The 26028-nt window shown below is 35.4% G+C and overlaps 1 protein-coding gene across 2 annotated transcripts; it reads left to right on the top strand.

Annotated features, from left to right (window-relative positions):
• The first annotated feature begins 1080 nt into the window (after positions 1-1080).
• On the top strand, positions 1081-18275 carry LOC113079753 (noelin). 2 transcript variants are annotated; one of them, XM_026251969.1, is made up of 6 exons: positions 1081-1534; positions 6464-6613; positions 6758-6913; positions 9178-9397; positions 14634-14740; positions 16505-18275. In XM_026251969.1, exons 1-6 carry the CDS (start codon positions 1469-1471, stop codon positions 17177-17179), a joined length of 1374 nt encoding a protein of 457 aa, XP_026107754.1. In that variant the 5' UTR covers positions 1081-1468; the 3' UTR covers positions 17180-18275. The 2 variants fall into 2 exon arrangements, with proteins under 2 accessions (XP_026107754.1, XP_026107748.1); XM_026251963.1 differs by lacking the exon at positions 1081-1534 and adding an exon at positions 3533-3987.
• Positions 18276-26028: the final 7753 nt, after the last annotated feature.

The raw sequence follows: 26028 nt of genomic DNA, 5'->3' as shown, positions 1-26028 counted from the left end.
TTTTTTCATTTCAAAATGTTTGATGCAAAGTTGACTATGTCAAATAATAAAATATGTTGTGAAAATGATGATGACACAAACTAATGTATGTGCACAATTGAGAAATGTGAAGATAAATCACAGCCCATGTCTCACAAGGTGAACATTTCATTAAACAAAAATAATAATAATCAATGTAATACAAACATTTTCAAGAAATAAGTAATTTTTAACTACATGTAATTACATCTGTATTTAATTTCTGTAATTACATTTATAATTACACTGTTGACCCATACTTTACACCTTAACCCACCCTTAAACTTATCCATACCTCCAACCCTCTCCCTAACCTTACCCCATCCCACCTCAATAGCAGCAAAAGTGTTTTACAATACAATAGTAACACAATAAGTACTTTGTACTTACTGTTTTATGTAAGTACATAGTAGTTAGGGCCACCTAATATAAAGTGGAACCCTTTTTGTATGCAAAAAAAAAAAAAAAAAAAAATGTATTCAACAACTCGTCCCCTCTGTGTCTCTCCGCATCACCGTTGTGCCATTTTGGAGATTATGAGCTGAATGCAGGCCGCTTATGATGTTCTGTGTCAGCCGCTCCACAAGTATACATGAAAAAAAAAAAAACTTTGTTTGCCTTCAGTGATTTTGTATATTTTAATTCTGGGATGGAGTAAAGGTTGTTTGTATTGATTAAATGATGATGTCAAATCTTTAATATCCTGAATTTGTTTGGTACAGGTTGGTTTAGGCTAAAAATAAAATTTCTATATTTTTGTGTTCATATTATAAATGTATTTAGAAATGTAATTTTATAGTGTGAGTGTGGGCATGTTTTTGTGACATATCAGGACACAACTTTGTATAATTACATGGGTATGACACAGGTATTACAAGGAGAGGGTGACTTATGAGGACAAAACCCATGTCCCCATTTTTCAAAACCCTTATAAACCATACAGAATGAGTTTCACGTTAGTTTCACTGTTTCACGTGCGCGCAGTGATCGCAGATTATGAGCGCGCTCTCCTCTCACGCTGCTCGCGCTGTTCAGGTGCCTCTGGTTTTTGAATTTCCCACGCCAGTTCGTGTCACATCCGGTTCAGCACCACTGTTTGGTCCCGCTTCTCAAATTTCCTGCCCACACCTACTCGCTCATATTAACCAGCCAAGTTTGTCTAGTCATGAAGTAATATTTTCGCCCCTTTCGTGCTCATCCCTACACTCGCGATCGGATCGCCGGTCCAGCAAGAAAGAGGACGAGGAGGCGTCGAGAAGCTGAGATGAGATAAATATGCAAAGAGGCGGTTCTGCAAACCATTCCAATCCCATTTTCCATTATCTTGGCGCTGAGTAAAAACATATACGTACGTTGAAGAGGGGCATCTAACAGAGAGCCGGACTGGACAGCCGCACAGAAAACAGCTCTGCATGTGATATCCTCGGATCAGGTGCATCGGCGGCAGAAGATGCAGCCCGCGAGCAAGCTCCTGAGTCTCACCCTTCTTGTACTGATGGGCACTGAACTCACCCAAGTAGGTTTATAAACGCCATTTTCAGCGCGTATCTCGGACTAATTAGGCAGATATGCTCAGAATAAGCCGTTTCGTGTATTATCATAAGAGCAGATTAATCTATTGTGCAGCAGAGATCGGGATAGACTAATATGATTAAACCTCATTTAGAAGAAAATCATATCGGGGATTCAATGTTCTAGAACTTTCATGCCACATGGCTAGAGTTTTTTTTTAATAGTAACTTTTATGTAGGTTTATTGCTGGTGATTATGAACGTGTTCACGGAGTAGGTAATAATTGTCAGTTTTAGTGAGATAAATGCATCTTGGTTGCAGTGAAGTCTCTGTTATTGTGTGTGTGTGTGTGTGAGAGAGAGAGAGAGAGAGAGAGTGATCATCAGTATCATTTTATCATTTGTAATGTTATCCCTATTCAAGTTAAAACACTCAAGGCCTTGTGCAGTGTATGCTCATTATCCACGCTCTGTGATTGTCTCTGACACTATAATCTCACTTTGAAGACAAAAATAGCAAGCAAATTGCTTTTTCCACACTCCACACTGATGCTTGCTCTTCAGTAACTCGTTGTTTCTGTACACCTTGACATGAAATCTCTGTCGGTGAGCTAATCAAATGGTAACATTTCAGCTTTACCGAAGGGACAAGGTCATTAGTCTTAATGTACAGAAAATGAATATTGCAAACGTAATTAATTTCACCTATTTACTGTATTCTCTGTGGATTGTTTTGTGCAAGAAACAATTAAGGTTTGATTACATTTATTTGTTTTTGTCTTTCACATGGCATTTTTTTTTACCTTAATACTATTACAAGTAGCTATTAATAAAACAAGTAAAATAGTACTTGGATAGTAATTGGATAATTCATTTATCTCATATCTCAAATAGCAAATCCCAAATATGAATCACTGAAAAAAAAAAACAGATCCAGTCTAATTTAATACAAATCCAGGTATGGCATTAGATGCACATATTATAGCGTGCTAACATATTATAGCGTGCTATAAATTCACATTCAGTTTTAAAAAATTGCTCAAATATTTTATAAATATGTTTGGAACAAAACTTTTCATGCGTAAATCAGTGATATTTACAGGATATTTATGTGTTAGTGCAGGTAAAAAAAAGCGTTGCTAGCCAAAAAATAAATAAAAAAAGAAGAAGAGTACAAGAATGTTGATTAAATCTTGAGTCTGTCTGTGTGTGCTAATATGTCAGTAGTTCGTCAAGGACGTCTCTGGTGCACAAACACCATAAATCTAAGATATTTGATAAATATTTTTATACATAGCATGGTTGGGAAGGGGGCGTTGGGGGTTTGATTGGAACTTTTGTCCAAAAAAAAACTGAGAAGGTAACCTGTACTGCCCTCTGTTGGATAAATAATACAATGGCATGCTGTTGAGAGATAACTGTTAATGGTCTGTCCAATCAAAAAACTCTCCTGTTCGGAACTGACTTGACTGACATAAATAGCACTCATAAAGCACTCTCTTTTAGACTGTGCATAACTGAGTTATGTTTTTAATCTAACATATGTTGATATTTCAGAGTTTAATGAAATGCTCAGAGAGCATTAACAATCATAGTTACTTTAGAGAGCATAAATAATATGGTTACTATGTAATGCATGTGGAGGAGAGAGTCTGATGGCTGCAAAATTACACCAATGAGCCAAAATATTGCACAGCGCGCGAATTATTAAAGCTGGTCCACTTTACAATAGCCTCGTCTCGCGTAACCCAATAGCCTCCAGCTTTTGAACGTACGGTCACGTTTGGATTTGATTGTTTTTATTATTATTGCAGGTGCTTGAGTTAAAACATCGCAGTTGTTGAGAGCAGAATAGACTACACTGTTTTGTCTCTTAATACACGTTTTTAACTATTGCTGTCTTTGTAGGTATCGTGAGAGCACGAAAAAAAAAAAACTTTGTGTGCGTTCAGGGATTTTGTATATTCGTGCGTCAAGCGCCTAAGGAGGTTTGTGATATTTATGCATATTTCACCCGTATAGCGAGCGGGTGGGCGGCTCGGAACCAATGAGATGTGATGCTCTGCTGAGCTGCCGTCATTATTTGCGTGAAGAGAGAAGACAGAACAGCACGCTTATCATAAACCGAGAGAGCTCGAGTAATTATAAAGTTCAGAATAGGATAGTGCGAGTAGAAATGCCCGAGATGAATTCATTTACACTGGGTGCTTTACAGAAGTACATCAGCTCTGTCATCAGCGCAGGTTACCAGCACAGTTCTCCACTGGAAGCTGTATAATGAAGGTTACTGGGAAAGAGCAGAGCAGAGATGTCGGTGCCTTTGCTGAAAATTGGAGTAGTGCTCAGCACGATGGCCATGATCACCAACTGGATGTCGCAAACGTTACCCTCACTAGTAGGTCTGAATAGCACCAAATTAAGCGTGGCACCTCCGGGAGTGCCGGACCGGAGCACTGGCGTGAGTTTTCCTCTTTGTTCATGTTCATGAGCTGCGAAAAAGATTTATATTATTTATGCGTTATAAATTATACCATGTAAATTATAAAATGAAATTAATAATAATAATAATGTTGTTCATACAGTACTCTAAAACATGCGAAATATACCGCCTGTATGTATGTTTTTTATTTTTTTTTATTTTTTTTTACCGTCAATATAATGGTTTTTGGTGGTTTGTTCCTGGATCAACATCTTTTTGTTGATCCTGGATCAACGTTACTGTCCAAAAATATAGATCTACCCCTAAACCTAAACCTACCCATAATTAATTGCTAAAATCAGAGAGAAATGATAGGGTGTAGAAGCTTCTAACCCTGATTGTAAGCTTAAAACGCACATTTCTTGAAAACTTGTCCCTCAGTTCTGATTGGTTGATTGGAATGTTGATCCAGAAACATGTTGTACTTGGCGGAATCATGTTCACCGTGGTCCAACAGTATCTTCTAATGTAGGCTACCTTGGAGTACCATATAAATATTTGAATATATAAATATGATATAATTATTAATATCCTATGATATTGCAGTTGTATCAGATGCAATTAAACTATTTATGTGTCTTCCTGTCTTTGATGTTAATTTAGATTTTGGTATTGTGTAATGATGGAACTGTTGCTGTGCTGTAGCCACAATAATAATAATAATAATAATAATAATAATAATAAATAAAAAGAAAGGAAAAGAAAAAAGAAAGGATCTCTATTATTAAGTGGAACCTATTCCTGTTTATGTCACTGCATGATTCATGTAGTGTCGCAACACAAATGGTGGCAAATAATGACTTTTTTTTTTTTAAGTTTTTGACCACTTTTGCAAAAGAAAGCCAAAATGCATTATCATTAGTTCAGTCTTTCTTGTTTAAGAGATCTTGTGTTTATCAGAAGGTATTCGTTTAGGGAAGGAGGGGGTAGGAACCAGCTGGTTAAATTTGACCTAACAGTGGCAGTGGCGTGATTAATTTTAAATAGATATCCAATATTATGCAGCTTTTCCAATGGGCAAAACCTTTGTCTTCTCAGGTTCAAACAGGTATAAATGTGTCTCAGCGGGGGGATTATTGACTTAGAGCGTGACGTGTAGTGAAGTGTAGCCAAGTATGGTGTCCCATACTCAGAATTTGTGCTTTGCATTTAACGCATCCAAGTGCACACACACAGCAGTGAGTATAGTGAACACACACACGGAGCAGTTGGGGGTTTGGTGGCTTGCTCAAGGGTCTCACCTCAGTTGTGGTATTGAGGGAGGACGAGAAACTAGTCATTCACTCCCCACACCTACAATCCCTGCCAGTACTGAGACTCGAACCCGTGATCTTTGGGTCACAAGTCCGACTCTAACCATTAGGTAAGACCGGTCCAACACTATACAGACAAGTGTGTTTATAGTCTTGAGTAATTTTTCGTAGTCATCTGCTATCTTATAAATCCTGTGTTGAAGTCAATACTAATTAAATCACTTGTTTGTGAGCAAGGGAAAGATATCATCTTTTCTTTCCTTATTTATGTTTTTTTTTTTTCTTATATAATACTGTATATGTGTTCACTATTTTGGTATTGTGATAAACTCTGTCCTCAAACAATTTGCGAAGATGTTCCTTCGATTTAATAAAAAGTGCTTTTGGCCTGCTCTGGTTATGGATTATTCATTATATTACTCGGGATTAGGACAAGACATACAACAACACTCACTCTTCCAGATGGCTCTTTTATGTAAAGCCACTGGGTCATAAAATCCCCTTCGAGATAAGACCATTTCACATCAAAGCACCAGCTATGAAAATCCCCCCCCCCAAAAAAATAACACTGTTTTGTCAGTATATTGACCACCAATATACACTTCTCTGCACCTGATGGACAAGGAGAAATAAAATGTGAACAAGGGAAATTAAGTTATACTTAATAATATAACTTAATAATATACTTTATATAAATATATAGATATAAATAAACTTTATAATTTCTGTACCTTAGCTTAAAAAAAATACAGTTGTATACAGTGTGAAACATTACTAATTTGTTTATCATTTTCATTTAATTCTGAAACTCATGCTTTCTAGATTTTCAAAAGATATCCTTATGATTAGTAAACCAGATATGAGCCAACTAAATAATGTTACCTTGGGGACATATTTACTTCACAGAATTCATAAAAAAAAAAGAATAATTCATAAACCACAAACAACCAAATGCTCACGTTCAAGGCTTTCAAAAACAATGCATAAATGTATGATTATTGTAACAGAAAAATTGCACTGGCATGACAGTTTCCATCAACTGGCTGACAATTCTTTCACTCTGACCGTTGTGTAGAGTTCAGGTAATCAACCCTCTCAAAGACTGCAGTGGGAGAAAGAAGAAAACTATTACAAAGCTTCCTAAAAAGCACATCCTGATCAGTCACTGACCTTTTTTCCTCTTTGTTTTGCCCCTTGCCCAGGTGCTGCCCGCTAACCCAGAGGAGTCATGGCAGGTGTACAGCTCAGCTCAAGACAGTGAGGGCAGGTGTGTGTGCACTGTTGTGGCTCCTCAGCAGACCATGTGTTCACGGGATGCCAGGACCAAACAACTGAGACAGCTCCTGGAAAAAGTAACCTTTTAAAAATAACCCACACACAAAGACCTACTGACAGAATGCACAGCTCTCTGAATGCATTACATAAATCTTTCAGCAAGACTGTCGGTCAACACATAACTTATGATTCTTCTCTTATGTTCTCTTTGCGTCTCTCAGGTTCAGAACATGACTCAGTCCATCCAGAATCTTGACCAGAGGACCCAGAAAGACCTGCAGTATGTGCAAAGAATGGAAGTGCAGTTGAGAGGCCTGGAAACCAAGTTCAAACAGGTGGAGGAAAGCCACAAGCAGAATATCGCCAAGCAATACAAGGTGGGTACAAATCCATGAGCTCATCCAGATCAGTTATTCCATTGTCAATGTCATATTTTCTCGTACAATATGTCTCATTTACCAAAAGATTTACTCACTTATTTAATTGAGCTCCCAATTATGTTAACAAATCAATCTTTGAGAAAACTAGTGAGCATATACATTAAAAAAAACAAAAAACAAAAAAATTGAGCTCAGAATATTCACACCACAGGCATTTTACCCACAAAAAGTAAATTACAAAATATGATTCATTTTGGCGATATAGCATCTTTTCCATCTTAACTATTGTTAGCTGTCTGAGATCAATTGCATCTGCGTGCTAATGAGGCCGTTTCTATTTTTCTAAATGGAGGGGCAGTGATTTGGTTGCACGTTGCAATTTGTAGTGTGTGTATCGAGCTCCCAAAGCAGCATAGATTTTATAGATCAGTCTAGCACAGTCTTTTAGTTCATTTGGCATCATCTAACCCTTCAAAGTCAAACAAAATTAATGTATTGAGCATTTTTTGTTCTAGTCAAACTGAATGCTACGTTCAGGAATCTGTATTATTATTCAAATTATTATTACTAGGTTTATTAAACATTGACAGTAAAGACATTTATAATTTCACAAAAGATTTATATTTCAATAAATGCTGTCTTTTGAACTTTGAGCCCCGCACATGGCATGCACGAAAAAATAGTAGGCTAACTCATGTGCACGATTTACTATTTCATTCCATAAATTGTGCACAAAATGTAGAAATCGAGATAACAAATTAGTTAATTGTTCGCACAATTTATAAATCGAGGGAGTGAAATAGTAAATCACACATTTTAGTACATCGAGGGAAAAAACTAGTAAATTTTGTGCACGATTTATTTATTTTTTTCTTTCATGTTATGTGCGGTGCTCTGTAGAACTTTATATTAATTAAAGAATCCTGAAAAAATGTCTAACAGTTTCCACAAAAATATTAAGCAGCCACTGTATTCAGCATTGATAATAAAAATAAATGTTTCTTGAGCACTAAATCAGTACATTAGAATAATTTCATATGAGAATGACACTAAAGACTGGAGTAACTTAAGTAATTTTAAATTGCAACAATATTTATAATTTGTTCCCAAAACTTTGTGTTTTAATTATATCAAAATGAGGGAACAAATTAGTACAACACAGCTATGATTTACTAAAATTTGGATACAAATTAAGTTTTGGGAACTATTTTGTTCATTGTGGCCTCAGTTTGTGTAAAATAACAAAATGGTGTAATAAATGGTGTAATAAAACCATGGAAATTATTTTTAATTCTTAATTCTTATGTTTTTTTTTTCTGCCTGTCATTTGCAGCGCTTCATACATAAGTTAATTATTTAAAATATATATACTGTATGAAAAAAAAAAAAAAAAAAAATATATATATATATAATTTATTATTATTATTATTATTATTATTTTATTTATTTTTGTCATTTTTTATATATATATATTACTGGCCCCAGGCTTTTCAAAGGTAGTGAATGTATAGTTTAATAACTTGCTATTAATATGAAGTTCTTTCTTCATCTATGTCCGGATTTATGTGTTTTAAACATATGGCAGAATCCATCACTTGTGCATATAATTTCAAGCATGTGTTTGTGTGTTAGTTCAACATATCAAATTATTGTTTTAAATAAAATGCTGTATTATTTCTGTACAAACAGCTGGATCTGTCAAAATGTATGTATTAGAAAGGCTAGTGAGTTAGTTATTCAACCAAATTTCATTTTCTTGCTTACAGGGCTAACTTTATGAATTAAATCAAAGCTGCAGAGACTGAAGGACAAGTTCAATGCCATTGTAATCAACTGGTCAACTGATCGCATCATTCAGTTTATTTTAAATACAAAGCACCTTTGACATCTGTTTGCAGTCTTTTTGTGCATGCCACTATTGCAGCCTTCCATGAGTAGATTTTCTCATGTTATGATATCTCCTTGTTTATTATTCAGATTTGTTAATGGACATTTGGATATTTTGAAACAAGGGAAACTATTGTTGTATGTGAAGCATGTAACCCTCGACACCTTGCATTTTAAACCTTGAAAAATAAAGAGAGTTTTTTCACATTTTTGCTGGTGTACTGAGAACTTGTTTTATACCACGTTGAACTCTACATCTATTTGCTAGCACACTCAGAAATTATAGTAGAGAGGGCAAGTGTAGGGCAAGACAGGTTTTTGGACGAAATCGTTGCACGCATGCCTACTGAACCAAGCCTATTTTAACCTTTCAGGCCATAAAAGCGAAAATGGAGGAACTTAGGCCAATGATACCTGTGTTGGAGGAATACAAGGCCGATGCAAAATTGGTAATGCAGTTTAAAGAGGAGGTCAAGAATCTGACATCAGTGCTAAGTGAACTGCAGGAGGAGATCGGGGCCTTTGACTACGAGGAGCTTCACAACAGGGTGTCTAATCTTGAGGAGAGGCTTCGTGCATGCATGCAAAAATTAGGTAGGATGAGTTTGAGCACAAACACAAACAAATGTTATATTTCATTTCAAAATATTATATATGACAGTGCACAATACATTTTATTATTGTTATTTTTTTGTATGCTTTAGTATGCAAGAAAATATTATTTTTTTTACTAGTTCATATTTTTTGAATAACAAAAATAGGCCAGAAAAAGACACTATAAAATATATTGGTGTTGCTTTTATACAGTTATATTAGGAAATTAAAAACTGCACAAATAAAGGCACACTTTACTTTTTTAAATTGTTAAAAGAGTAGTTCACCAGAAATGGTGAAAATTTACTCATCCATGGTGTAGATGGGTTTGTTTCTTGATCAAAACAGATTTGGAGAAATTCAGCATTACATCGCTTGCTCACCAGTGGATCCTCTGCAGTGAATGGGTGCCGTCAGAATGAGAGTCCAAACAGCTAACAAAAACATCACAATAATCCACAAGTAATCCACACAAAGTCAACATCTTGTGTAGTGAAAAGCTATTTTTTATTAAAAAAATACATCACTAACGTTTTTTAAAGAGTCCATAATCTATAATAATGCTTCCTCCAGTGAACAGGGCTGTCCTGTTGTCCTCTGGCATCAAAATCCTCCAACACATTTGTTTAGAACTGTTTTCCCTTCAAACAGTATTTTATCTGTGTATATTTTTTTCTTGATTCAATTGAGACAGTTTTTTTTTATTTTTTTTATTTTTTACTGGAAAAGACAATATGGATAAAGGATTTATTTGTTTGCCAAAACTACTGTTTGAAATTAAAAACATCTTAATAAAGAATTAGTTTATTAAAAACACAGCTTTTCACTTCACAAGACATTAATTAATGGACTGGAGTCGTGTGGATTATTGTGATGTATTTATCATTTGTTAGGACTCACTCTGATGGCAGCCATTCACTGTAGAGGATCCATGGGCAAATGAAATATTGCTACATTTTTCCAAATCAGTTCCGATGAAGCAACCATCTCATCTACATCTTGGAGGGCCAATTTTCAGCAAATGTTCATTTAAAAAGTAAATAAATAAATAGCATGTTCATGGCATATTTGAAATAGCTAACATGGTGTAGCCTCTATATTTATTGAAATTAAACACATTAGTCCTGACTCTCTGAATGATGACTGAGCAAAATACAAAACACTTTAATTTATTGTGCTGCTTGGATGCATTAGCATGCTGAATTTAAACAACACGACGTAAACACCGGTCTTCCTTTATCCCTGTCATTTTCCCTTCTTGAAATGCTGTATCTCAGCATAGCTAATCTGATCCACATAGCAGCAGCAGATTCAGATGTTGCCTTATTCTGAAGTGAGGAATGGATTTCATATGGATGTTAGACACAGACGTGACTAATGAGAAGCTGCTGTGCTGTTCTCTCCTCTAACAAATGCCTTTGGGTCCACCTGAGCCATGGCATGAATTCATAGCGACTTTACAGGTTAATTAAATAACATTATCAAAATTCAGTGAGACAGGACACATTTATAAACAAATCCTCAGTTGAATGAACATCATACAGTTTTATCCAAAAGCAAAATGCGCCTTTTTACAGAAATTTTAATAACCATTCATACACTGGAATATAGGTCAGAGGCTCTGTGTAACAATAGAGACTTGCTCTTTCTATTTGTTTTAGATTCACAAGAATAGCAGGTTTAGTACTATTCATGCATAATGCAAATGCAACCTCACTTTGACTGATTAAAGGAGGACACCACGCTGGGTTTTGATGCTTAACAATAAATACCAAAAAAGAGCTGCAGTTTTAAGTTTTCCACTGAGCCAAATGCTGCATGCAGTGATAAAGAGAGCCATCTAAATAGGATCATGGGATTCTATTGAAAGATTACTGCTTTCAGTACAGTAATCTCCTGGCTGCATGGATTTCTGATGCTGCATTTCGTAAGGGAATTAAATCACTGGATGGGAAAAAACACTGATAATTTGTTCACCGGTATAAATAACATGAACTTCATTCATAGTTAATATTACATTCATAGTGGTAACACTTTAGAATAAGGTTCCATTAGTTAATGTTAGTTAATGTATTAATTAACATGAACAAAAAATGAATAATACATTTATTACTGTATTTATTCATCTTCGTTAATGTTAGTTAATGAAAATACAGTTATTCATTGTTAGTTCATGGCAATTCACAGTGCATTAACTAATGTTAACAAGCACAACTTTTGATTTAAATAATGCATTAGTAAATGTTGAAATTAACATGAACTAAGACTTATAAATGCTGTAGAAGGATTGTTCTTGCTTAGTTCATGTTAACGAAAGTAGTTAACTAACATTAACTAATGGAACCTTATTCTAAAGTGTTACCTTCATAGTTAATAGAGTTTTGAGAGAAGCCTGAGCCAATTATTTTGTGATTGTTGTCCATAAAAATTGAAGCAGTTTCAACAGAATCCCATGATGTGCCGCAGTATTGTAATTATCATACCGTAAAACAGTCATACTGTAAAATATTGTTTTCTTTCTTAATAAATATTTTCAAAATATTTATCCAAAAAATAATTTGTTCCTCTGATGGCAAAGCTAAAAAAAAATTTGCAGCCAATTACTCCTATTTTCAGTTTCACATTAAAAGGCTTTTAATATGCCAAATGCTCAAGTAACATTAATTATCAATGTTGTAAATAGTTTTAGTGAAAAACGTGATACATTTCTGAGATTTTTTGAAAGTTCAAAATACAGCATTTATTAGAATAAAAAAATATATATATATATATATATATATTCTTCACTGTCACTTTTGAGCAATTTAATGCATCCTTGCTGAAATATCTTTCAAAAAAAGAGAAAAAATATATAGATATTTTTGACCCCAAACTTGAACGATAGTATGTTATATTTACATACATTCATTTAAAATGTAATCTAAAATATTAAGTCAGCAACCATTTACAATTCCATTCATTTTCTTGGAAAGGTGCATATGTTATGTTGTAAAAGATTAATTCACAGAGTCCAAGCAAAGAGTAATCCATACATTAAAGGGAGTATTAGGTTTCTGCTAAGCTTCTCTGACATTACACATAGCACAGTAGATTTCTCAAAAGAAAAGATGGGATGGGTTGGCAACATTTAATGCCATGATATTATGCAAATATCTGAGAAAATTATATAAACGTGTTATCTATGCAACAGTAATCATACATTAGCGATGTATGGCTGTGAACTCAGTGTTACTTGCTGTATATTTCAACATAATTGCATCAGCAGTCAGTGTCAGAAGCATTATAGATCCTAGCCTTCAGTCTGCTGTTTATTTAGTTGTACGACTGCTTTATGATCCTAGAAAAGGTTCTTCACTACGTTATCACATAAATACACTAACAGAACTGTAATTTATCACCTGTAACAGACTATTTAGCTAACATTTGGCCATCAGGTCTGGTGTAAAGACTGGCCACCTGTGCCGAGACAATAATCAGGCTGGTAACTGTGAATATTGTGTGCCATAAAATATCTCTGAATGTAAGTTTTGTCTACAGAAGTATGCCTGAAACATGCAACTCATTCAATCCCAAAGGGATTATGGAATTGCACATGTCAATATTAGCAGATTACGAGTTATCATATAAAGAGATCAGATTTGAATGTAGGGTATATCAGTAATATTTGATCATAGTAATTTTATTCCAAAGCTTCTGTTTCAAAGAAAATTGCTATATTTCAGTGATTTGTAATTTAAAAATAAGAGTACAATATAAAATAAATATGCGATAATGGGCAGTCAGCAAGTCATGATCACAAAATAAACTCAGATGTAAAGCAGAAAGTTCTTATGTAACCCTGAAGGGGTTGATTTTGCGACAGTGACTGGCTGACTCAACAAATAAATAAGTACGTGAACATGAAATATTGATTTGAGTTTTTCATGATGTGAGAAGAAAGAGAACGCAGGGGAAATGAGAGACTCCAAACCAGCATGGAGACTGGTTGCCAGGGACAACTGTCAGATATACAGTTTCACGTCATGATGTCCGCAGAATTCCAAGATTGACCAATCAGAATCAAGTATTCTGGAGTCTGTAATGACACCAGATAGTCAGGTCAGTGAAATACAAAACAGTTCTTTCTCCAGAACTGGCTCCTGTGAGGTTTTACGTAAACCAGCATGATGATTGCATTTCAGCGCCAAGAACAGAATATTGGAAAAGTATCATGGGAAACGGAGGAATATCTATAAAAGTACATTTAGTTTAAAAGCAGTTGCTTTGCCCCAGTGGACTTCCTGAACAGCACAGCCAGAGAGAGAGAGAGACAGTGAAAGAAAGGGAAACAGCATCAGTTCTCCGAAATACATAAAGTGACAGAATAAGAGAGAAACGCAGTATAAATGAGAGAAGAACACACTTCTTTGTGTATGAGGACTCTTACAACCCTGCAGACGACTATACAAGTTATGCTCCAGTGTGTCTGTCTGACACTGTGTCAAAACAGAGAGTATGAGAGGTTCACTGATGCCTGCAAACTTCTGCCTGAGTGCCTAACACACACCAGAACATGACAGGAACTCCAACGCCTCCCCCATCCACCACATGCGCATTTACCAGTGCAAAACATTCAAGTTTAACAGCACATCACTCACTCATAAGAAAGCAAAGGAGCAGCATGTTAAAAGAAAATGGAAAAATTCACCAGAAATTTAAATTGTCATCTTTTACTAACCCTCACACCATTATAAATCTCTATTATTATTTTTTTCTTAGAGGTGTCAGACGGGATGTTCATGTTGCTCTTTTCTATATAATGAAAGTGAATAATGACCAGACTACTGCAATTAAAGTAGTCCATATGGCTCGTGCACTATTCCAAGTTATTTGTGTGATTTGAACATGCATATTCAAATGTGGCACATCACAAACAATTATGAGACACATGAGAACAAATGACATTTGGTATCATCAGCGCGAAACCTGGTGTGATACATATCAATGTGCAACACAGTGTCATCAGTGAATAACTTATTTTCAGTTTAGTTATATGGCTCAAGCCTTATGGACTAATTTTAGTTTGATTTTATTGTGCATGACAGCTACTGGTCACCATCCACTTTCATTGTATGGAAGAGAGCAGCATGAACATTCTTCAAAGTATGTCTTTTAATGTCTTGTGGAATAAGAAAGTTGAACATGAGTTTGAGGAAATGGTGACTATAAAACATTGTTTTATTGTTACCGTTATCAGCCTGTGGGAAGCTGACAGGAATAAGTGATGCTATAACCATAAAGACATCTGGATCAAGATATGGATCCTGGATGACTGATCCACTTGCCCCTGACGGTGATACGAGGGTGAGTTTATCAAATCTTCACTGTCTTAACTGAACTCCCCTGGATCGTTTGTGTAAGAGAAAAACAGCTTTAATCACTTCACAACCACTTTTGTTTATTTTTTTCTTCCTTGCTAAAATGTATTAGACTTCGTCTTATCAGCACTCTTTTTGTCCCTGCAGTATATTTTCTCGTAAACATGCCAAGAGTGTGGTTTATTAAATTACTGGCAGACGTTAAGATGCAAATGATAGGTGTAAATCTTGCAAGATTTCATTAGCGTGGCAGCAAAGTCATTCCCAGTAAGAGCTGAATGATGTCTGTTCATTCCTGCTCCAGTATGTCCCGCACACAAATGCTGGTATATTTCTGTTGGTTTCATATCTTTGTTTTCGGACAAACTTAAGTATTCTGTGCTAAAAAGCAAAATCTTGTACAGCTGTTTTAGTTCCCTGCCTTTATCATTCTCCAATTTCTTGGACAAATCTAACACATCCATCTTGGTTAGATTTCAGTAGCAAGTAAGTTGCTTGACAACTAATCCATGATCCCATCATATATTAATGCAATAACTTCACAGAGGATGGCTGAAGGTGAAGCGGTGGAGTTTTTAGCTCCTTTGAGATGGATCGATCCAGTAGAAAAGCCTAGAAACAGAAAGGCATCTGGCCTGCAGATCTGTCTGAGCCTTAAATGATTGATGAAGGGTCAGAGAGCTGCCCTTGCGTGAAGCCTCTGATAGCCTTAGTATTAATTTTAACAGTGAATGTACACTTAAAAGGGTCAGACAGTTTAAAAAACATGCTTTTTAAGAATCCGATTTTATGAAATCTGTTCAGAGCAGGGATAGGATAATAGGTAAGTTAAAGAATAAATGTAATACATCAGTACCAAAGATTCAGATTGCATGCTGACCTTGACTGTGAAGGGATCAATGACATAAAATAGCATCCACAATACAGAAAAGGGGAAAAAAAATCACATGTGCCAGGTGAATGTCATGTGGAGTAGCTATCACATAACATAGAAAACATAGTATATATGTTTGCATACATGTAAACATTATTTTTCAAAAAATAAATGTAAATATATTTTAAACTATTTTCAAGGTACTTTTCAATATCATGAATTATTAATTTATAAATATATAAAGAGTCACAACACATGACATTTTACAAACAAGTTATAACTAACAAAAAAAGTCAAACTCTGATATATTAAGAGGTTTAGTGATCTTGATGCGGTAAAGTGTCTTTTTTTCTTTCTTTTTTTTTTTTCTTTTTTTTGGTCGCACCACTTTTATTTGGTGGACAGAAGTTTTTCTAATTTTAGTAAGCAGTGAAGCAGTTTAATTCTTTTATTCTACAAAATAATAATGAAAAATTGTGTTCCTTGAGAATTTAATTCTTCTGTTGAGTCTTTTTTTTTCTTCTTCATGATATCAGGACAGTTGTATCACTCTAACACTTTTTTGTGACTGTACGCCCCCAAAATGATCCAAAACATTTTGCTATGTATTTTTGAAAAAACAAAACCATTTCCGGTATCACTTTTTTTACTGTCCCATTCCACATGTACATACTACATAGATAATAAGTAAGTACTAATTGTGAACCTACCCTTAATTCTTGTGAAGCTACCATAATCTTAACCCGTGTAGTTATCTTATATTCCCCGGTATTTTCTTATGTAAGTGCACATACTGTAAAATAAAGTGCAGTCCCATTTTCGTTTGCAATGTAAAGCATATAAACACTGATGTGCATTTATTTTTTCCACCACCAGGTGTGGTACATGGATGGATACCACAACAACCGCTTTGTCCGGGAATACAAGTCAATGGTCGACTTCATGTATTCGGACAACTTCACCTCACACCGGCTTCCTCACCCCTGGTCAGGCACAGGGCAGGTGGTCTACAATGGCTCCATCTACTTCAATAAGTTCCAAAGCAACACCATCATCAAATTTGACTTCAAGACAGCTACCATCAGCAGGTCCGGTCAGCTGGATTATGCCGGCTTCAACAACCGTTACCACTATTCCTGGGGTGGTCACTCCGACATTGACCTAATGGTGGACGAAGGCGGGCTTTGGGCCATTTATGCCACCAATCAAAATGCAGGGAACATTGTCATCAGCAAAATCAACCCACTTACCCTGCAGGTCATCAAAAGCTACACCACCAACCACCCAAAGAGGAGTGCAGGCGAGGCCTTCATGATCTGTGGGACGCTTTATGTCACCAACGGATACTCAGGAGGGACAAAGGTCTACTATGCTTTCCATACCAACTCCTCTACTTACGAATATATCGACATCCCCTTACAGAACAAGTATTCTCATATCTCCATGTTGGATTATAACCCTAGGGACAGAGCTCTTTACGCATGGAACAATGGACACCAGGTGCTGTATAACGTCACCTTGTTCCACGTCATTCGCTCTGAGGAACTCTAAAGTGACATTCTCCACCCTTTGAGATACACAGTAGCACTGGTATAGTTTATTAACGAGAAATTGAGTAATGCCTGATGATTGTTCAATAAAAAAATGTATCAAAAGTAATAGTTAATGGCAACGTAATGAACAGCTGCCAAAAGGTCTTTTTTTTCTTTTTTAGGCTTTTCTTAGATGACTATGTTTGAACTATCGCTGCAAAAATTTCGAAAAATTCTTAAACCAATATCAATTTACTTGAGAAGCAAATTGCATAGAATTACTTTTTTTTTTTTTTCGTAATTTAAGCATAAATTACACACAGTATATACTGTATATTATCTGAAAACAAACCCAGTTTTGCTTCAAGTAAATTTATCTTGGTTTTTAGGTATATTTAGATATTTTAACTGCAAAAAAAATGACACACTAATTAATCAAATTAGTTTTCATGGTGTTCTTAGTACATGTGCAGCTTTACGAACATGATTTATTTCCATGGTAGAGGGCAAAGAAGTGTGACGTAAGAAAGATGTCATTTCGCTACCCAGTTATGTCCTTTGTATCGAGAGCAATCAAAACTAACTAACATCAAGTAAAGAACCGAAGGCGCTGACTGTTGGAGGCACTCTTTTAAAGAACGGCAGCGTGTTGTTGTGACTGTATGTAGTTCCATTTTCTGCAAACATTTGCATGAACATTTTTAGCACTACGTTTCACGTTTGTATTATTTTTCTCACATTTATATAAACTGTATATGTGAAAAAGAGACTAGATTAGTGATGGGTTTGCTATTGTTCTTGTCATCTTTCATTTTTGATGTATCTTTTGTTGTTTTCAAAATCTGTATTCATAAAGTGACTTAAACAGTAGGATGGATTGTAAGAAAAAGAAGCCAAGAGCATATATATAGATATAACTTGTCAGCAAAAAAAAAGTGTCAAAAGACAATGTGAAAACATTTATTTACAAAGTATTAATCTTTGACTGTATTTCAAGACAGATCCATGTGTCAGCTGTTAGAAGAAATAGATGGCATCATCTAAAACTGTTACGCTTGCATCCGTGTTGTACTTGCAGTGTGATTCATTTCAATAAAGTCAGTTTTTATTTTACAGTTATTGCCTGAAATAATGTGCCATATGTGCATATCAAATTACAGTCTCCGAAAATATAGATCTAAAGAAATAGAAAAATATTTCTGTGGAGAATGACCCGCCTCCAGCTTCAGGAGCCTAAGGAAATGTCAAATGGGATGGAATAGTCTACAGAAAAACATAAGGCCAGTCTAAAGGTGGATATCATTACCAGCCTATATTCTTTTTCCATAGCAACGGGGGCAGAAAGTGATGACCTCATCTGTTTGGCTTCAGTGAAAGCTGATCCGGAAGCAGTGGGACACGCACTAAAGACAGAGCAACTCATTAGCCCTCAGCTCTTCTCTACAGGCAGTGTCAAATTGAATTGTCTGGTCTGTCTGCTCTCCGCAAATGCACATTTAATTCAAGCCACCGTGACACTGGCAAACTGCTATTCAGGGAAGACATCAAGCGCTAAAGGTGCTTAGATTTAATGGTATTTCTTTCTTCTTTCATCTCAAGGTAGCCATCAGATCAGATAATCTAATTCCCCTAAACTCCTCAGCGTCATGGAGCCACCGCATAATTGAGCCCCTCTGTTACATTCTCAGTGATGATGAAAGAGTCATCTTCATTCTTTATAATTGTCTATAATGTAATAATTTCACAACAAACATATTCTAGTGTCACACTTTGAGATACACTGGACATTTAAAGGGATAGTTCAGACAAAAATGAAAATTCTACATGTCGTGTAGTGTTGCTTTGGATGCTAATTTTTGGGCAAAAATGCTTTTCTAAATATTTTTTGTTTGTGTGTGTGTGTGTTCCTCAGATTAAAGCAAATCAGATTTCAAGCAATATGAGAGAAAGTAGATGACGACAGAATTTTTATTTTTGGGTGAACTATTCCTTTAATAACATATTGAGCCATATAGCAGATTTTTTAACAGGCGGTTTGGCTGGGTAACACGGCCCTGTTAGGCCCTGTTGGGTGATAACGTGACTGGCACCATCTGGCTGCAAAAAAAGCATCTTTCTCCATTGAGGGCCATTCAAAATTGCCATGCAGTACATTCTGATGAAGATGTTTTTGTAAGCAACATATTTCAGGTTGGAACCAGCAGTATTATCCTTTTATTTTCATATAGACAGAATACTTTACAGAAAGTTTTAGACTTTATTTTGTTTTTGACTTTTATTTTGTTGTTGATTTTAGTTTGTTTGTTTGTTTATGTGTACTTTGTGGAACAAGTGTTTTTGTATGCTATGCTTATCCATAGATTATGCATAATTTACCCCCCCCCCTTTATTCAGACAGTCTGAATGCCATTGAGATTGTAATAAATTGATAGATCGGAAACAAGGAGGCGGGAACTGGCGAATATTGAAACATGAATAAACAAATGAACAACACAAAACGAAAGTAAAAGTGACAGCCCCTTACAGACGACTCCCACCCACAAACAAGACAACGTAAAATCCAAGCCTGGTCCTCTCTCTTCCTTACTCCCCCCTTTTATCCTTCCTGAAGCTCCTCCGTGGGACTCGAGACAGTTGAGAGGTGCAGGTGTGGCTCATTATCATTTACTCGCTCTGGTCCCATGGCTCTCGCCCCCTACCCCACTTGTCACAGAGATGAATGGGGAAAGCTAACAAATACCTCTCTTCAGGTATTATAGGCCTCCTCATACCTAACCAGCTCAGATTTAATTAAACAGCAAGTAAAATGCTTCCTCATAGAGTTTAAAGTTCAGAAATTTCTGTTCAGTAAATGAACAGAAATCGCTGGCAGTATCGTAGACAGGTTTCCAGTGCAGCCCTTATTACAAGCACAAAAAGAAGTACACTTAATCTTAGACTTCATCTGATCTTTTTTTATTTTCCAACAGAAAAGTAATGGTCCTAATGTGAGCTTAATCAATTACATGCTATTATCTTTAGATTTCTGTATACTTTTCTGTAATCTTGTATAACTTAATTAACGAGAATAGATGGTGGTGAAGTGAACGCATCAACCACCGCAAGATATTTAATCTAAATAACTATATGGCTGTTAGTTGTAAGTAATGCCAGAATGAAAAGGAAAAGTTATTTATTATGATTTAATGAAGTATTATGAAGACAAACCATGTTTTCCCTTTGTTATAATACATATTTGTGTATATACATTCATTAAAGGTGCTGTAGGGAACTTTTGTAAAAAAAAATGTTTTTACATATTTTTAAACCTGTCATTATGTCCTGACAGTAGAATATGAGACAGATAATCTGTGAAAAAAATCAAGCTCCTCTGGCTCCTCCCATTGCTCCTATTGCCATTTGCAGAAACTCCATCCCGGTAAGAAAACAACCAATCAGAGCTGCGGTCCGTAACTTTGTTTGTGTTTAAAATGTAGAAAAATGAACATAATAAGCGCCATGAATCCATTTTCCAAACCGTGTTTTTAGCTTGTCCTGAATCACTAGGGTGCACCTATAATAAGTGTTTATATTCGGACTATTTTAGATTGCTTCGGGGATACCGCGGCGGAGTAACCCAGTACCTTTGTGATTCTTCATAGACATAAACAGAGAGAAGTAGTTCCGGCTACGATGTTCTTCAGCAAGACGCAAGCAGTTCTGTTTATTAACCGCTAGAGCGTCAAAAGTTCCCTACTGCAGCTTTAAAGACCATTAATTAATATGAATTTAGAAAAAGAGTACTGTACATTTTTATTTCATCTTTTTCACATCATAGTTTACTTCAATGATAAACTTAAGATAATTGATTTTAAAACCTGTCTGATATTCTTTTTTTTATTTATTGTTATTATTATTTCTTAAAATGTTTTGGTGTTCTGAATTCAAATTAAGTTCAAAACATTTTCCTTTCATTCTCAAAAAGCTATATTGTCTTAGAATTGTCTGCTAGCCCAGTTTTAAGGCAGCTGTTCAGATGTGCTGTTCATCAGGAAACGTGAGGCCAATAGGGTTTGTTTGGTCCCAATGGTCATCCTAAATGTGCACTTATCTTTTTAGCTATGGCATCGGCTTTCTTCCTCAAACAGCTCTCCTCTCTCAGTCTTCCTATAGTGGGGATGGCTTTTAAGTAAATCACATAAAGTGATCCACATTGTAAAGAGTATATCCCATGTTGCTATGCTCCTAATGCCTCTGAAGTGGAACTTGTTTTATATTCTCTCTCTCTCTGTCTCTCTTTATCTTTCTCTCGATGTATATGATACACTTTACTCATATTACTTAGGTGATTTATCCAAGCCTAAGTAATAGCCACTCATTAATAACCTTAGTACAATTTTCCAACACTGTGGTAGAGTATACAGTATACTCTGTTTAAAGATTGGCCGGGATGAATCAAGACCAAAAAAAAACAAAACAAAAAACTATGAAATCTGATTGTAATGATATACATTTTTCTTCTGTTTATCTCAAATCACCCTGAAAAAACTGTTGTATGAAAGTATGTATGTATTTATTTATTAACTGGTCTATTTGAGGCACATGTACCTTCTATAGTAAACAGAATTCCATTCCTTCACTTGACATTTAGAATTCTGCAGTCATGATGTATTTTTGCCAACTTTAAGTTAGTATTACCTTGGTTTTCTTGACAAAAACCCAAGAGTATCTTTCAAGAAAAACTCAAGAGTAAATAAGCTCAATGAATATCAAAAGTTATTCATTCAAGTTTTCTTCATAATTATTTTCACAAATGAACACAACTTTTATGAATTTTGAAGCCTAGATGCAATCAGAAGAGATAAAAAGTGAAACATATAAATCATTAACATGAACTATATATAAACTACACCATGGTCAAATGATTTCAATGTCACCAACATTAAGCTTTCAAAGACTTGGTCGTGTTTCAGTCTTTACTTCATGTGCTTCGGTCTTTACTTTAAAAACATTTTGAGTTTATATATATATATATATATATATATATATATATATATAGATAGATAGATAGATAGATAGATAGATAGATAGATAGATAGATAGATAGATAGATAGATAGATAGATAGATAGATAGATAGATAGATAGATAGATAAATAAGTTTGCGGGAGAATAATTTGAATGGATTGCAGGAACAAACACAATGAGTCTGTGAAAGTCCCTGTGAAACCTCTGAAGTCCCATTTACTCCCTTGTTACCAACCGCCTTTTTCAAGACAGGTAAAAGCTTTAAAACAAATCAAAATGTGATGTCATGGATGTATTTTATGCCTTAGAATAATACCTGAAAATGTCTTGAGTTTGTGTTAACCACAGTGTCAGGGACAGAAGATGACGGAGACAGTTTCAAGGTTAACTGGAAGAGTTTATTGAAATCAAAAGTCCGGTGATTGTGATCGGGGATAGTGAGTAGTGTGTGTGCAAGGACCTGGCGCATCCGTGACACACAGGGCCTATTTTATGAAAACATTTGAAAAACCCATTGACTTAAGGACGATGGGACCGGAAGTGTTAAAATAATAATTTCCTGCAGAAATATATCAACCCAGTGGCACTCTACTGTGAAAAATATTTTACATTAAAGTATTTTATCACTTGGTAAGATAAGGGCTAAGACGCTTATCCTAAAAACTTGTTTACTGCACTGGCTGCATGGAGTATCAAGAGAAGTGACATAATCTTACATTTTTAAAGGAACTGAAGCAAGGACATTATGAAAGCAATGAGCTAAAAGTTATCTTTAGAAGCACGGATAAACTGTAAGCATGATCAAGTCAATGTATTATTTAGCAGCTCTTTTATACAAGCAGTACTATATTATTTTGCTTGGTTGTTCCTCTTGCCTTGCTGCCTGTTTCTCACTTCACCTGGGATGTGTGAGGGTGCTAAAGTGTTACTGTGCATACCTCTGCAGCAGCCCAGAGCTACACCTCTCTCCTGACTGATAATAGCTTTTCAGAAAACGGAGCATCTGCTCTGTGCTATTTTTATCTTCTTGATTCCCTCTCCGGTTCTGTCTTCAGGGGGGCTGAGCTATCACAAAGATATACTGTCTGAGGCACCAAGGAAGATCCAGAAACCTGTTTGGCAACACAAAATTCTGGGAATCCTCCCATCAAGGAGTGTTTTCTCAGAGGAGGCAAGAGATCAGAAAATAAAACAAAATGAGATGGTAACAAAAGGTGTGTAAATACAATGATGATAATAAAAAATAAAAATGAATAAATAAAATCCAACAACAACATTGTCTACCAATGACACAAGCAGATAATGATTCAGAGGGAAGCATTTTTAGAAGGCCTCCTGAGGTTGTTGATTCTCACTGAGGTCAAGGGGTCATGTTGTGGATGTGTGGATGGCCAACATGACCCCATTAGCCCCTGCTGGTAAACACGGAAACTACAGTAGATCATCTCTTTCAAATCCATCTTTCTCCATTTCTCTGTTTAAATCATCTGCATATTCTAATACAACACACACACACACACACACACACACACACACACACACACACACACACACACATGCGTTTGTTTTTGTGAAAAGTGGGGACATCCCATAGGCATAATGGTTTTTATACTGTACAAACTGTATATTCCATGGCCCTACACCCCTAACCCTCACAGGAAACTTTGTGCATTTTTACTTTCTCAAAAAAAAAAAGAAAAAAACTCATTCTGAATGATTTATGAGCGTTTTGAAAAATGGGGACATGGATTATGTCCTCATAAGTCACCCTCTCCTTGTAATACCTGTGTCATACCCATGTCATTATACACAGTTCTGTCCTGATATGTCACAAAAACAAGAGCACACACACACACACATATAGTATTATTTAACATCTCTTGATATATCTGTGTGTGTTGTATCATTGTATACTTCTGTGTGTGTTTACATTGCAAATATTTCATATTAGTTGACATTTTAAGGTGATTCAGTCATCAGATTCAAAATCATCTCTTTCTGTTCCTTTATTTAAAATATCTATGTATTCTGAAACAATAATGCAAGTAGATTTATTCTACAGATATATTAGATATTATATTAAATATTATATGCAGTGTGTGATTTTGAAATTTGCATATAGAAATTTTGACAATGTACAAGTTTTATTTATTATACAATTAACAAAAGCAAAAAGGCCTCTAATTCTAACTTGCGCTATCGTTTTTTCTATTCTATCTGTTTTTTATTTATTATTATAAAAAAAAAAAACTTGCTATGTGTACTGCTTTAAGCTAACTGAGACTTTTTTTATAGAACCTGCATATTGCTCTCATTGTCCTCATTTGTAAGTCGCTTTGGAAAACAGTGTCAGCTAAACTGTAATGTCAATTTTATTGTTTTATTGTGTTTGATGTTTTGTGGTTTCTTATTTGTTTTGTTTTAGTAATATTGTACAGCAATTTGGATCAACCGGTATTTGTGTGAAAGTGCTTTTTAAAGAAAGAAAGAAAGAAAGAAAGAAAGAAAGAAAGAAAGAAAGAAAGAAAGAAAGAAAGAATCCATATAATCAGGGTGTGATTTGTGCATATACCGTAGATATAGATAAAGTTTGTTACTCTCACCAACAAATCACACCCAGATTATATGTATTTTTAATCACAAATGTTTAAAGATGCATAAATATTATAAATTATAGAACAAATATCATAGAATTTGTTGTCTGTTATGGAAAAAAATTGTCCACCATAAATCTGTAATCTGGTAGCTGTGTAAAAATCCAATGTAAATGCAAAATGAATCCATATTGGATTTAAAAACTCAAACACAGAGAAGGACTTGTCTCCACATTTTAGATGTTCACCACATATTACCGTTTTCGGGGGGCTTCTCCTTTGATGCCCCACTTCCTCACCTATCACACCTGACTTCACCAAACCAAAAGAGTTGATTCTTTTTATTTGATTCTCTGATTGGTTAGGACACCAAAAGTGTATTAAATTAGTTGGGGAAAGTGCTTACATCTCTATAAAATCACAATTACATGTTGCCAAGAAAATAAAAGTGAGTTTCTATGCACCACCTGTTCTCGAGGGTGATTAGCAGAGAGGAATATTGCTGATTTGCATATAATGGATCTTCATAAGTTAGGCTGTTCTCACCCTGAAGAATCCCGCTCATTCATAACTCAGCAGCTGCATCTAAGATGACTTGTTTCTTTGATGGATACTATTTCAGAATCAGGAAGGAAGAAATTATTTAAGAGCTTACATCACAAGGGGAAGAGATTCAGAGATTTCAAAGACATTCAAACACAGGGAAGCATGTGGAACAGTGTGCGTTCTGTCGAAGAGAGAAAGGTCATGAGAAATTAATCGTTGTGCAGAACCTGTTTAATGGGAGGTTTTGGACAGTAATGATGCCTTTTGAAATGCAGTTTTCCAGGCACGATGATGACAAGATGAAAGTCTGAAAATATTTATTACGGTCGAGTCTGTTGCAGAACAAAATGCATTTGTTTTAACTAGATTACAGCAGTGGTTCCCAACCTTTTTAACTCAAGGCCGGCACAAAGAAACACATATGTTTGTGCGGCCCACTGCAAAAAAATTGACCCCACTATTATTAAGTTAATAATTTAGTACTCAGAAGCTAGATTGTTAACTGTTTTGGCACACACATACATGCTAAATGCATTCAGGATGAATTTGAAACAAGTATATTGTGGTAAATGCATGTGGTTGATCATGCAGAGACAAGTATTGTATCTTTAATTTCACCAAACTGATTACTAAAAAACTCCCACATCATGTTTTCAAGCCTTTTCAAGTTAGATTTTGATGTGACATAAAAGCAGTGATATCTAAGACTGTGAGTTACACAC

The sequence above is a fragment of the Carassius auratus genome, chromosome 5 (assembly GCF_003368295.1).
Source record: "Carassius auratus strain Wakin chromosome 5, ASM336829v1, whole genome shotgun sequence".
NCBI lineage: Eukaryota > Metazoa > Chordata > Actinopteri > Cypriniformes > Cyprinidae > Carassius > Carassius auratus.
Note: the sequence above shows the minus strand (reverse complement) of the source record. Positions and strands in the feature narration are given on the sequence as shown.

Bases quoted from the DNA above. Each gene is read 5' to 3' on its own strand.
- LOC113079753 (XM_026251963.1), top strand. From the start codon at position 3,838: ATGTCGGTGCCTTTGCTGAAAATTGGAGTAGTGCTCAGCACGATGGCC. The intron at 6,614-6,757 runs GTAACCTTTTAA...TGCGTCTCTCAG, and splicing joins TGAGACAGCTCCTGGAAAAA to GTTCAGAACATGACTCAGTC. The intron at 14,741-16,504 runs GTGAGTTTATCA...TTCCACCACCAG, and splicing joins CCCCTGACGGTGATACGAGG to GTGTGGTACATGGATGGATA.